We start from the raw sequence: 14,587 nt of genomic DNA on the forward strand, positions 1-14,587 counted from the left end.
CTAGAGGGCACTGTTGGTTTAAATAAAGGGTTTAAAAAATGACAAGTCAGTGTGCTTTCAGCCCAATGTTGAGCAGAGAGCGGCATCTACAGGAGTCCAAAAATACTGCAACTGGTTCGTGAAGCAGATTTGAAGCTTCATTTACCCATCAATACTTAGAGGCTGTGTGGTATGAAATATGCTTTGTATATAAAATACAACTCCCAGCTTAAATAAGCGCATATTTTTAGATAACAAGGCCAGACATGAAAGCCTTTTTTCATACCGGATAAGGTGGAATGCTGCAAATTGTTTGCAGTGCTATACAGATAAATGCGTGCTTTTGTGGGTTATACATTCTCATAAGAAAAAAAAAAGCAGCGAAGGTCAATATTTCTACACCTAATGAAGAGGCCTGAAGCTGCAGGAAATATTGCCAACGTTACGAGCCAAAGGGCAACTCATTAATCTAACCACAGTGGGGGAGCCAAGTGAATTCGCCAGCTTAAATGTCTTTGACCAGGAAAAGCATCGGAGATAAAATATATCAAATGTTAAGGTCACATGTTTTGTTTTCATGCATTTTGATGAGAAGGGCTTTCCCAAAATCCATCCTTAAATTATTCTTATGCAAAGAAATAAAATATAACATTTCTTGGGATCACACTTTTAAGAATACTTAAAAATAAATACATAAGGTATCTAATTGAAGAATTTCAATTTAAACTCATGAGGTACAAATTTTTTATCTCCGTCCGCGTGGAGGAATTCCGTCTGACTGAAATGAGCCGGTTTCACCTCAAAATTCCCCTGACACCAAATTGTCCTGTCGTAAGGCCCTTTACCCTCGACTCATACTGTTGCTCAACAACACTCGGTAGAAAAGTGATTGCAGTGGCGCGGCGGGGGATGTGAATGTAACTTTTCATTTAAAGGAATATAGGTCATTGTTGCAAACTCTCATATAGCGGCTGTCAAAACAGCCTCAGAACAACTGAATGCGAGTATAATATAAGCACTGGAGAATCTTGTTCCGGGGCGAAAAGAGCTGGATTTCAAAGTTAAGTGACCTGCAAATTCGTACTTTTTTTTTTTTCCAGATCAACAGCATATAGTCCAAAAATAGCCGTTCATCTTGGATAGGATTTTTTTTACATTTTTTTGACGACTACATCGTCCGTGCAGGATTGCTAACGTTGAATGTAACTCTGCGCACAGACTGGCTTTGCTCAAATATGTTGTTAGTACGCAATAGTTTTAAGTAGAGAGAGAGAGAGAGACGAGAGAGAGAGAGAGACGAGAGACGAGAGAGAGAGAGACGAGAGAGAGAAAAAAAAAGAAAAATAAACCACAATATGGCTGTGATACTTTCTGGGAAATTATATCGTCAGGAAAAAATTAGTTTCCATGACATGAAAGGTAGACCAACCTTTTACTCCACATGCTCTACTCGTTTTTTTTGTCTTCCTGCCCTCAGAAACCTGCCAAGAAGCAACTAATAAAATATATTTCTTATTTTTTTTTTCATTGTTTGTTTTTTTGCTGACATTTTCCACTTCCACATTTCTTAATCTATTTATTAAATCATTTAATATGATGACAGTTGAACAGTATACACTTCATACATGTACTAACTTTCAAGAATGTATCGCAGAGGAAGCAGTGACATCAGCCAACGTATTCAATTAACGTGATATCTGGTCTTGGTGTTTGTTTTTATGGTCCACAATTTGTATTTATTTTGGACACCAATCCCTCATGTAGTATGACAAACTGAGTTGTTCCCTAAAATAATGGCTTGGCTTTCCTGCTGAATAATTAGTCAAGCCTAATTGAATAATCAATCAGGCAGGCTGTATCTCCGCCCCCGTTGTGCCCCTTGGGGCCTCTCCCCTACAAGCCGGCACGCCTCCAGTCCTCAGCGTCTAATCACATCTCCTAGCAACAGTTTCATCCGAAATGGCTGAGCTGTCCAACTCCCCGGGGAGCGACACATCTCAATTCTGAATAAGAAACTCCGCAAACTGATGCTGCAGGTCGGCCTCACAGGGCGAAGATCCTTTTCAACTTAATGGTGAGCATGCTTCGTACCAGCAAAGATTTTTGTCTAATTGACAGCGAGCAGAGGCGAGCGCCGTCCTGCCTGCTCTGCATACACTAGCAGATGGCCCCATCGTCAGATTACCCAGACATGCTAAATCCTCGGCCTAGCCTTTGTAAAAAAGGGTTCAGACAGACATGTCAGCCGGATGTATTGCTAAGCTTTTGTTTAAAGAACACCTTTTTTTTTTTTTTTTTTAAGTCCAGATTAGCGCAAGAGAAGCGACATAGCACCCAAACACTCCACTCCTTCCAAATCAACCTGATGCAAAAACCATTCGAATGTGTGTCCTCGACCATTCGCAACCGTTTCAATGTGACGTTTTAGAAAACTTGCATTGTTAGATGATTAAAATGGGCATAATATACGATCTCAACTTTAACACGTAATGCCATAATTGCAGTCGGCATCATGCAACGAAATGTCGTATTGAGACCAACTCGGCGGTGATAAACATTATGGATGGTAAAGCTGTGACAATTGTAAACTTTTCCTACTCCGTGGTAATGCAAAGTTGGCAAAAAAAATAATCTGTAATTGATGCAATAATGTGCCCTAAGCTGTTAGAAAGTCACAAAGCAATTTTCTGCTCTGTGAGTGTACAAGCAAAAACAAAATCATGATTATGCGACTGAGCAGCCTCAAAGACGGCATCTTTTTTTTTTTTTTTTTAAATGCTGGGACCTCAATGTTGGATGTGTTTGAAAGAAAATATAGAAAACATTGTATTTACCCAAAAGGAAAAAAAAAAACTCTACATTGTAATGGTTCTCTGGCCGCAGTGGCAAATCTTCACGGAAAAAATGTTTGTTTTCAAGTCGCTGTGGTGAAGTCGATGTTAAGGGTGAAGCGACGTCGCTTGAGGTGGAAACCTCATTTAGTCAAGGGTTCAAAGTGTCTTTTCGGCATTTCGTCTTAGAAACATGCGACTCTTTGAAATGTTCCATGTAGTTCGGAACGCATAGGAAAAGAAACAAGAAAGTACCGCAGGAGGCCAAAGGACTAAACATGTTATTGGGAATATTCGACAATGAAATTTCATTTTTGTATTGGAGACGTGTAAAGACTGGACTATTATTGACTCGTTCACTACCAGCTGAGTAAAAAAAATTATAATTGACGTCTTTAGCCGTCAATGGCAGTAAATGAGTAAATTATTTAGACGTGCCGCTCCGTATTGATGAAGTGACCTTAATTATTTGGAATCATAGCCCGAGGTCATATTGCACAAAAATCTATATGAGTTTCAGTCAATATATTTTAAATATTTATCTTTGTCAGGACACGAACCCAAGCTATTTTGGATGCGACATAATGGCCTTTGATAAATGATGTCAGATGGCGGAATATCGGCTCTCACTTTTACACCGGTCCCATTTTTCAATTGATTTTCAAACGTCCACCAAATTTATCTTTGTCAGTGGCGGAACCCAAAAGTTCACTAAAATTGAATGGTGTCGCCCGCAATGATTTTCGTCACAGCTTGTTGTAACTGTTCTCTCTCGTTCCATTACTCGCTGCCATATTTCAAACTGATCCACTGTCAAAAATTTTTTTTTTAATAGATGCTTTTTGGAAGAGCAATGGCACTATTTACTCACTGTGAAATGCTCTGTTTTCTGTGACGAATGTCTTTTAATGTGACTCAGCAGCTCAACATATTGACAATAACTTTGGTGTGACTTTTTAAAGCAGAAATAGTCCAAATCTTTGTGGGAGATGCTTGATGTTGCTAGCGGTTAGCAGATTTGCCTCGCAGTCACAGCTTCTGAGTTTGAGACCTTTAATGTGGCGTTTGACTCTTTGATTGCTATTGTCAGTAGTTTATTCAATTTCATTATTTTAAAAACACAGATTCTGCCCCATACGAGAATGGTTCGACCCAACTTGTCACTTGAAGACGCAAGTAATGAAGTTTTTTTTTAACTTCAGTGTTAAGAGTTGTTTATGGACAATAACTCATTATTCTTATGAGCAACAAGACCGAGCATTTTTCCTTGGCTTGTCTTGCTGCATGGCATGGTTTTCCTTCCTAATTAAGATACTTGGAAGTTGACAAATAAGCACCACATTCCTAGAGTATACGTTTCCCGCTGTGCTTACTGTTATCTGAAGTTATTTTGAAGATATTTGACCACCCACTCAGTGAGACGTAGGCAACAATGAGTTTAATGTCGCTCAGTCAAGGTACTCGCAAATGTTAACAACATGCCCCCCCCAAAAAAAATAAATAAAATAAAATCAGTTTTTTCCATCGTAATCAACGAAAGCCTATAAAGCAGTAAAACGGAGCCAGAGGTTCGTTTTCATGGGCGAGTGGCGCACATGTTCATCAGCGTTATTGCCGATGATGATACGAAAAGCCTCCCTGGGAGAGTAAGTGATCTTTAGTGTGACTCGGGATGCTCCGCTAGCCACTTTGCTCATGGCTGCACGAGGGCAGCGGTGACTCGCCGCTGACTCTGGACATCAATTTATTTATTTATTATTTTACAGTCGGTGCTTTTGTCATGTTCACAATTTTAGAGCCAATTAGCATGTCGCTGAATTGATTCTATCATGAAGTTCATCTCCCTCTTTGTGACCTTTCACTTCTAGATTAAGAATCGAATCGAAGTTGGCAGTGATTTCCCACCCTGAAAAAATTTTGGGGGTCTGACTTATTATGACAGAAAAGCCACAGACTTTGGCTGAGAGGGAAGCTTGCTACATGAAGAGATATTTCTCTGTGTTTGTGTCAAGGCTGCTGCACAAGCTAGCAAAAAGAGAATGACGGACTTGCAGTGCCGACAGCACATCAACAAACAACCTTAAACAGTTCCTGCAGATGTCAAAAGATCTGAATCAAGGAAATCATCATGACAAATTACCATGGCTTTACAATTTTGTGGAATTTTTAGGCGTGCTAATTTATACTTCAAACGATCCAAATCATTTTATTCCATGCAGTCGAATATCTCTAAAAAATTGGATTGCACGATTCTGGTCACATGGCACGACAACGAGCCAGCAAGTGATCTTTTAGTTGTCCAATTAGATCAGGTGTCTTCCTGACGGTGCGATCGGTCAATCAAAGATTTACGCCGCCTCCCTTTGATCCGTTGCCCTCTGCGCAGCGACGTGTTTGCCGTCCGAGAACGCTGGAGTCTTAATGAAAGCATCTCGCTGAGAGGAGACAATTGACTCGCACATTCCTGACCTTGCTTCTGACCCAACTGGCCCTTATTACTAGAACTATTACTCGATGTGGACCGGTTTAATCTCAATCAATACCAATATCTTTAGGACATCGTCGTATAGATTTTAGGTCTCGTTGTTGAAGCGCGATCCAACAGTACGACTATCTGTGATTTCGTGACGTGACATTTTACATAATTAAGGTTATGGATTGTGGTTTCGTTTCCCAACTGCGTTCATCTTTAAATAGGATCAAATCAATAAAAAAAAAAATCTATATTTGATTCTGCTCAGTATTAACGGATTCCGGAGCATACAGCGCGCAACGCCTCACGTGACCTTTATCTTCTTGGTAGATATGGGCAAAGAAATGTCGGGTTTTAGTCTCTGCGCTGGCATTCATCTATTACTCATGACGCTTGTCGATGTTGTCAGTTTGATGTCGCTGTGCACAAGGGGTATAAAAGTGTCATCGTCGTGTCCCAGCACACTCTCTCATTTTGGAGATCGCTGCCGTGGCCAGTTTGTGGTTATGTGCAGTCGATTTGCAGCAGCTGTACGATATGTAAGCGAATGCGTTATATTATTGAAACCTTGTTGAGTATAGTATACTGTAGTGATGGGAAAATGAAGCTTCGAATTTGCTTCATGAACCAGTTGTTGTATTTTTTAGTCCTGTAGGTGGCGCTGTTGGTTTAAATAAAGGGTTTAAAATTTGGCAAGTCGGTTTAATTTCCGCCCAATGTTGAACAGAGACTGCCACCTACTGGAGTCCAAAAATACGACAACTGGTTCATGAAGCAGATTTCAAGCTTCATTTTTCCATAATTAGTACGCGGTAGTTACCAAATTAAGTCCAGTAGCATTCATAACCTTTCATTGTGACGGAATGTCTCTCCTGGCACAGAACTAATTATTGCAATATGACTTTAATGAGTATTGACATTTGATGCCACTTTTGTTTGTCTCAATGGGATGTATTAAATTAATATTGTTAAAAAATTACAGTGGGTTTTATCCCATCCTATGCTTTCAGGATTTAATTCATCCACAGAGGTACTCAATTTAATGGTGACTTCATCATTTAGTCCATTTAAGGCAGTATGGGCAAAATACTACCGGTGCAAATAATTAATAAGTACCTGAGGGGCCTTTGAATTGAATCTGTTCTATCAGATAGTATTAATATTTCACTAATGCACTATGTGATCTTTTAAGCTATATATCCATTTATGTATTTATCTGCAGTCAATGGTTGTGGCTTTGGAACAGCATCAATTTATATTGTCAAGCATGGAGTTGGGATCACAAGACACCTTCATCTGTGCGACCCAGCGTGAGTTGATCAAACCCGAGCTTGTGTCCAAGCATCTTGCTCCGTCATGCTCTTCGGCCACAACCACCTGGAAGCTTTTTTTTCTTTTTTTTTCTGATCCTTCACTCATGTTTCTGGTGGATTTATTGTCAGAAGATGTCAGACTGTATTGGAACGACAAAACGTTTTGTCCTCTGGGCTGCCACATGGCATGAATGAATGTGACGAAATTGCTAACAAGCTAGCTTGCGCTGAGAACTGTGACAAAATAGGACAAATCGATTGTGTAACGTCTATAGCAGCATCCCCACATTAGCTCACGTCCATCTCGTTTTGTGGTCTGAAACGTAGCTAATGTATTTGCATTTGGGGCAAAGCCTGTTGCCTTGACGATTCTGAACCTCACCGTTAAGAATTACCTCACTATTGTGGTAATTGTGTGTTACCGATGATTCTCCAATGCCAATGCCATGGTGATCATTGGTCATTACAATATAATTAACTTTTTTTTTTTAAACGTTATGGAAAATAGAAATAGAATAGAAATAGAAATCCCTTTATTGTCATTGTACTCAAGGTATGTCATATGCCTTTATGGTGTCCATGTATGCGTTTCGACCTCAGTTTGTTTGGTTCGAGAATGCTCCAGTTATGAAAACGTGAACTAACTAAATGTGGTTTCTTTTCTAATCAAGGGCGCCGTGTGTGCATTCCAAGAATTGTTCTTCTAAATGTTAAATCTCTGAAACGCTAATTTTATTTTTAGGCCTTCAATTTGTCCATAGACTTAAATTACTTTAGCAAAAAATAAAAAATAAATTCATGAAGCTAAACTCATCAAAGCCCTTTCCAAATTAGAGGCAAAAACGAACGGTTGGCAGAGGTTTTGCTTCTGCGTGCCGACTACAGGTGTTTGATCAAGCACACAGTAATACACTGCCGAGTCTGGTGAAACGTTCTAATCAACTTACCCTTTTCACAAACACACTCAGAGTGCTGAAAAAGTGGGGCAAAGCAGCACTTGGAAATCGGGGAAAATTGCATTTCAACTTTCTGTATCGGAGTTCCTGCTGTGCTAAGAGGTAAAATCCCAAAATATGCGGGAGGCCTTTTTACTTGGCAGCCCCATCACATCGTCTTCTACTTTAACAAAAATCAATCAACGCGTTTGATGAAAAGCAGTCGACTGTTTACACGACGCTCGCATGAGAATATTTACTATTTTCATTCATCTTCTCTTGATACGAGATTCAGTCAGCATTTTTTTTAAGGAGGCATTGACACTTCTTGGCCTGAGGGTTAAAACACTGTGTAGTCTGCTTTAACTCATCTCTCAGCCCGAGACGAAAATTCAGGCACCGCTGGGGCAGACGAAGAATATTTTATCCGGCGTTGTCACTCTCTGCACAAACGTTAGATCAGCCGAGGCTGCTGGGAAACGCTTGGTGGTCAGCGGCACTGCAGTGAATGCCCTCAGACAATGACGACAACGCAAGAAGAGGGGAAGAAACAAGCACATGAATCTTTGGACAAGTACTTTTCTTGTCATTTATGTATTTTTGTGTCGCTCTCACAAAAATGTAAAGCTACGTTGCGTTTAACTAGACCATTAAATTTCACTCCTTTTCAAAAAGGAAACTAGCATCTTTTTCACTGCGATTGAGTTTCGGGTTGTCCTCACCTATTAGCATTGGTCCAAGGATGAGTGCAGTGGTTGTAAAAATGTTGCCATACACATACATTAACTGGGACAATTTGATCAGCTGGAAATGCTGTCCGGAAATTTCAGCCGATCAGGTGATTAGATTAGGACATTCCTAGTTGGGTCATTAGATGAGGCCAAAATGATAATGATAGCCATGGAAAGCTCTCATCATTGACTTTAAATCCAGATTTAACTCGATTTATTTTTTCCAAACTGATTTTTGAACCTGCTACCGGTAGCAGCATTTTGGCACTACTGGAGGCGCTTGATGGAGGATCGGCTGATTGCAATATCAAATGCATTAGAGTAATCCAACCGGGACCGTGACAAAGCCTGTTTCAATATTCTGTTGAGGAAAGAGAAACATTCATTTAGCCAGCTGCCTATGATTAAAAAAAAAAAAAAAGCTGGATTTTAAACACCAAATTGCCACTCAGATTTAAAATCACTGTCCAAAACCCCAGATCGAAAATGATTATTGCTTGCTGCTCGAGTGTCTCATAAAGGTATTTGAAGACTCTAAATAAAAATAAAATTGAGTATGTTCTAGGAAATGTCTTCTACGAATGATTAATTCAAAATTGTGTCATTGTCTTTCAGGTATTCCTTGGCACCACTTCTTTCCTGAAATCGGACCAAAGAAGAAAGCATGAAGACGTCACTATTTTCCTCGATTCCCATCTTCGTGAGGTGCTTGATCCACATGCGCTTTTGTCTAACCGCTTGCAACACACCGGTTGCACTCCAGTGGCACCCGGACAAGATCATCCTCCAAATGAACTGGACCCTAATGGAGAACACGTGTGGTACCATTGAAGACTGTTGGGGTTCTCATGGTGGAGTGGAGCCGAGTGGATCGCTTCACTACCCACAGATTTGCCCGCTTCACTTGCAGCATGGTGACAAACTCTTGCTCGTCACCGATGAGACGCTGACGTCATTCGGTGTCAGGCTTCTCAACGTGTCGAAGGACGATTTTGAGAGTTGTTCTGCGAACGGGCTAACAGAAGACCAGTTGGTTTTCTCTCAGCACACAAACAGAAGCCAAGAAGTGGTTAGCAAGTGGCTCGAGCCGGGCCACCGCTACTTCATCGGTCTGCACGACAAAGACACTCGGTTGTGTAAGCACGGCTTAAGGCTCAACGTGCTGGTGAAGACGCAAGTTTGCCAGGCCTCCCCTCTGGTTCCACTTTGTTCTGGGAATGGAATTTGTCAAACGGACTTTCGGGAAGGGACATACTCATGCCGATGTCACCACGGCTACTCCGGGAGGTTTTGTGAAAAATTTGACGCTTGTTTGGACAGTCCTTGTAAAAACAAAGGGGTATGCCTGAGTAACGGCTCGGCAGAACTGAACCACAGAACGTATAAATGTCTGTGTCCTCCGCATTTTACTGGTAAAAAACAAACCCACCCATCACTTTTAGCATACTGGCTTTCAAAAAACAAATGGGCTTTCACTTGTATGGCGCTTTTCCACCTATTAACTCATTCACTACCAGCCGAATATAATAATAATGAATAAAATAATAATAATAATAATAAAAATAAATGGATCTTTGACGTCTTTAGCCGTCAATGGCAGTAAATGAGTCGAGGCACTCAAATCTAAATTGAAATCAGATAATCGCTACAAAAAAACAAATCGCTTTAGTTTCTTTCTACCTGTATTCATCCAACTGATGCGTTTTGATGACTTTGTTCTTTAGTTTTCTTTTGTAAGATACCAAATTTGTACAATAACCTTGGACGGTGACAATGAAACCGCTTTTGGTCTCAGTAAACTGGATCAAAAGTCTGAAAAACAAAGGCAAGTAGCTGCCAACAAAATATTGTCTGAAGCAAAGTCTGGGAAACGTGACAACATTGACAACATTTCCAAGATTAAAATTATACTATCTTGAGCAGAACAATATTCGGGGATGCAAAAATTACGCTCATGACTCTTGTTCGTGTTCCACAATGAACCATTCAGTGTTTTGTCACATCAAGGCCCAACAAGCACGGAAACCTCTTTTAATTATCTTAATATAATGCACATCTCGAGAGAGATGACAGCTTGTGATGAGTAAATGAAGCTTCAAAACTGCTTCATGAACCAGTTGTAGTATTTTTGGACTCCTGTCGATGGCGCTCTCTGTTCAACTTTGGGCTGAAAGCACACTGACTTGCCATTTTTTAAAGCCTTTATTTAAACAAACAGCGCCATCTACAGGACTCAAAAATACAACAACTGGTTCACGAAGCAAATTTCAAGCTTCATTCTCCTTCACTTTGACAAACTGTCCAACGTAATATAGCTCTTGTTACATCTACTGTGTATCGTATGATTTCTTTTTTAATTGACACGACAGATATCGACATGTGATTATATTTTGTTAAGGCTTGCTTGACATGTTGCGCAACATTCTTGTTTGGCATAATAGGGGCAGCCAAGGCAGTGTGTGTGAGAACATTTGGACCTGACAGGAGCAGGTTCAAGACCCACTGCAGTTGAACGATGAACTGCAGAGATGCCTTTGAGCAAGACTCTGTACTTCCAAACACTCAGGGTCATGACACGGTTGTGCAGCCCCCTCATTCTGCCGCCTCGCTTCACAGTGCAGGAGGATTTACCCTCAGGGATCAATAAAATATTATAAATAAAAAAAATCAACTAAATAATCCACAAGAAGATTTGTGAGAGAAATTACTTAAAATGGAATGCAAGCCTTCCTCCAGTCCAGTGATTTATTTGTTGGATACGTCAGTATGGAGCAACTTTTAAATGTAAAGCAAACAAAATTAATAATACACAATTTGCGTTTAAAAAATGATTTATGTTTAATCCTTGTTTCTGCATAATCAGTGGGGTGGAAACGTAAAATGCCATTTGTGTTCTATTCGTTAATCAGCTATTTTTTTTTTAGGAAAAACCTGCTCGGAAGTCATTGGGAAGGAAAACTGCGACCGAGTATGTCCGAACGGGACGTGCGTTCGAGTGTCATCCAGTTCCTTCACGTGCATCTGCGGTGCTGAATTCTCAGGTACGCCGCATTTTAGCAAACGTGATTCACCTAGAAAGCCACGCTCTCTCGGGAAAAGGTCAAAGATGAGAACATTTCCACATCCAAGATCAGGATTTCCTCACAGGCTGTCAATTTCAACCAACTTTATTTGTCATTATCATCATCCTCATCGCAGCAGCAACTTGAAATCAAACTCTTGCGACTGCAGCGTTACGACTGCTCATATATGGCTGTAAAAAGCCATGAATAGCTGCTGGCTAACGGAGCGTGTCGTAGTTTATAAAACACAGGTTTACGGCGGCTAATTAAAATGTCATTTGGATTGCATTGTTCCTGCTGATGCTTTTAAATCACAAGTTTGATACTGCTGCGACTTTTCAGACGCTATTGGCTGCCTCATGTTAACATTCTGTTTCCCGATGATGAAACTATGCAGGGTCTTCCATCAATGCTGTTTTAACGTAGCTTTAAAAGTCGTTATAAATTGCTCACTTTCTTGATTTAAATGAGTGGCCGTAAAATGGAACGTAAATTTATCTATAATATTTTTAGCAGGGAGTTACATTTTTTTTAATTTTTCGGGGGTGAAATTGAATCCTTACCCTCTCCTTTTTTACTTTTGGATTACGTTTCAAGGTTACTCTTAATATTTTTGAAGAATTCTTGTACTGTACATACCATACTCACAAAACGTTTTCGACTTTCTTGTGACCGTTTCGGGTTGAACCTAAAATACAGTTAAAACTTTATAGGTTTAAAGCAGTGCTTCTCAATTATTTTCTGTTACGCCCTCGCTTGCAAGAAGAAAACAATTTGCGCCCCCATCCCACCACCCACTCTCCGCCGTAATTATAAATAATAGCATTTTCGTTACAAAGCAAACCTACACCGTAGAGTAAATACTCGCTGCGCACAATGGGCAAGGAGAGCGCTACTGCCAACTACTGGAGTAGAACTGCAATTACTCTTTATTGTGGTACAGTGGGGGAAAAAAAGCATGTTTCACAGGGTCAGCATCACACGGCGCCCCCCCCAGGGGCTTTTTTTCAAGTTTGGCGGGCCGGAATAAAAGACTTAACGGGCCGCATGTGGCCCCCGGCCCGTAGTTTGGCCACGCCTGCTCTAGACGGGAAGAAAAATATACTCTAAATGCAAAAAAAAAAATTTTTAAATGTCATTGTGATGTTGCTGTGCCTCATCACTTGCAATCTCAGCAAGGAATTTTCTAACGCATTCTTTTAAAATTATGGACCCGAATTTTCTGTCTCTTTATTCTACTGATTTATACTTTACTATCATTACATTTTCTTGTGTTGTGATATTTCATTTGCCATTTCCATGTCCATCATGTTTGTTTGGCTGAGGGGAAAAAAAGTACAGTTGTGGAGCCGTACTGATGTGTGTGTGTGTGGGGTCCCGGTTGAATTGCGGCTTGCCAAGTCAATGGCCCACATTTCATCGCATGCATAAACGTCCAAATAAATCAATGCTTGTGAAATTGAGACTGCTCTGTAAATATTGTCAGATCAACTGAAGATTAGTCAAAACATTTGTATGCTTAGGTTGTGTATGTTTTTCTTTTTAATATTCTCTCAATCCATTTTTCGGGGAAGGAGGGGAGGCGGAGGGCTTTAATTGCTGCTGTCTCTCGCGTGTCGACTCCTCGGGGTGCTTTTCCATAGTCATGCTTCCCTGCTGTCCCGTCAGCTTCTTGGGAGTTCTTCGGAGCATTTGCCTCCTCCTCCTCCTCGCTGCTGCTGCCGTTTCCTCATTAATCAAGCAAGAAGCCGGAGCCTGCTCCATTGCCGGCTGCCCTCGTAGGCCAAAGTCTATGCGCACAGAATAATGAGCCGAGCTCTTGGGATGTTTCAAATGAGATTTCCTTTTGTTTTGACTGTCCTCTGCTTTCCATCTGGGCTATCGGTTTCAAAATATTACCTAGCAGCCTTATTAGTCCATTTTCATTCAGCAATGCGATGTTAATTGTCTTTATCGCAGACTCATTTAGTCGCCAGCAAAATAGAATGAGTAACAAGTATGTAGTCATCACCCCTGTTAGCCAATTTAATTACAGTCGACAGAGATACATTGAGTCCCTTTACTTTGATCGAATTTCCACCGTTAATCACTGCATTAATGAGGGGATTTAATATGCCCTTTAAAATGTAACAAAGCATATATGCTCATTTGAAGTGAATTGTATTTTTAAACGAACATGTATTTTTATGAATTAAAATATAATAATAATAATAAAAATACGGGTCATCGTAACAAAAAAGAAAGGGGAAAAAATGTCACCTACGAACAAGTTCTCCATGAAATATATGTCAAGTTGTTTGTTGAAAAAGCAACTATGTGTAAAAACTATAAAGGAAAACTCAGTTTATGGAGTGCAAAATGATCTGTGGCTCAAGCAAGCCCTGAAGATAAATACAAGGAGATTGATTGCCACCGAGGAGGCCATCAAATGCCGGTGGGAAAGGGGCACTTGTATTGCAGGATTCAAGAAAATGCGCATAGAAAGATCCACTACAAAGATAAATGTATAGACGCCTCAAAAGAAACCGAAAAATGAAACACCTCAGCCTCACCTTGAAACTCAGGTGAAATAATTTGTCCAGTGTGCATGTCGCTGTGCGCATAGCAGCATATACTCGCGTACGCTGGAGTAAAAAAAAAAAAAAATCACAATTAAAGTGTGAAATAATTTCAAAATGTATCTCCATGGAATTCGCGTTTTTTGAAACGTGTGATCTGGAACTTAGAAGGCCACTTTGAATGATAAGCAACCTATCGCCGAAGACAAGCAAACATTTCCACTCATATTGACGCCTACGGGCAACTCAAAGTCTTCCGTGAACTTTACTTGCATGTTTTTGGAATGTGGGAGCCAACAGAAAACCCCCCGCATACAAAAGTGATGGCGCCACCTCAGGTAGAAAATTGTATTACAGGACTAGATAGGACACGCAATCAGCAAATTATTTGAACAATAATTTAATGACTATTTGAGTTGTTGATAAAAGAAACAAATTGCTGGATTTATTCCATATTCTTTAAAAATATTAAGTCATTTTTTACATTATCTTATGTGTAAATAATTTTGCGTGGAAGCCTGACATAGACACATGAACAGATCACATGTGCTTTGAATTCACTAAATAAATCATCTTTCAAATGATAAATAAAATATCCGAAAGTCTGCAAATTAAAAATATAAAGCTTTAGGAAGCCGCGAAAGATGCTTGTTGTCGTTTAGCGGTGCGGCGACTTCACCCAACAGACAACACAGTACGGCTCTT

At 40.2% G+C, this 14,587-nt stretch overlaps 1 protein-coding gene across 4 annotated transcripts in view; it reads left to right on the plus strand.

Annotated features, from left to right (window-relative positions):
• eys (EGF-like photoreceptor maintenance factor) overlaps nucleotides 1–14,587 on the plus strand; it is a 145,572-nt gene that overhangs the window by 19,819 nt on the left and 111,166 nt on the right. For 3 of the 4 annotated variants that reach the window (XM_088304338.1, XM_088304341.1, XM_088304340.1), the window contains exons 2-3: nucleotides 8,878–9,674; nucleotides 11,187–11,303. In XM_088304338.1, the coding sequence (XP_088160464.1) occupies nucleotides 8,927–9,674; nucleotides 11,187–11,303 (865 nt within the window). In that variant the 5' untranslated portion in view covers nucleotides 8,878–8,926. Of the gene's footprint in view, nucleotides 1–1,914; nucleotides 2,054–8,877; nucleotides 9,675–11,186; nucleotides 11,304–14,587 lie in introns of those variants that run through there. The other variant, XM_088304339.1, reaches the window with a different exon arrangement.

Source organism: Idiotropiscis lumnitzeri, chromosome 9 (genome assembly GCF_059441095.1).
Source record: "Idiotropiscis lumnitzeri isolate Australia: NSW breed Sydney's pygmy pipehorse chromosome 9, RoL_Ilum_1.0, whole genome shotgun sequence".
Taxonomy (NCBI): Eukaryota; Metazoa; Chordata; class Actinopteri; order Syngnathiformes; family Syngnathidae; genus Idiotropiscis; species Idiotropiscis lumnitzeri.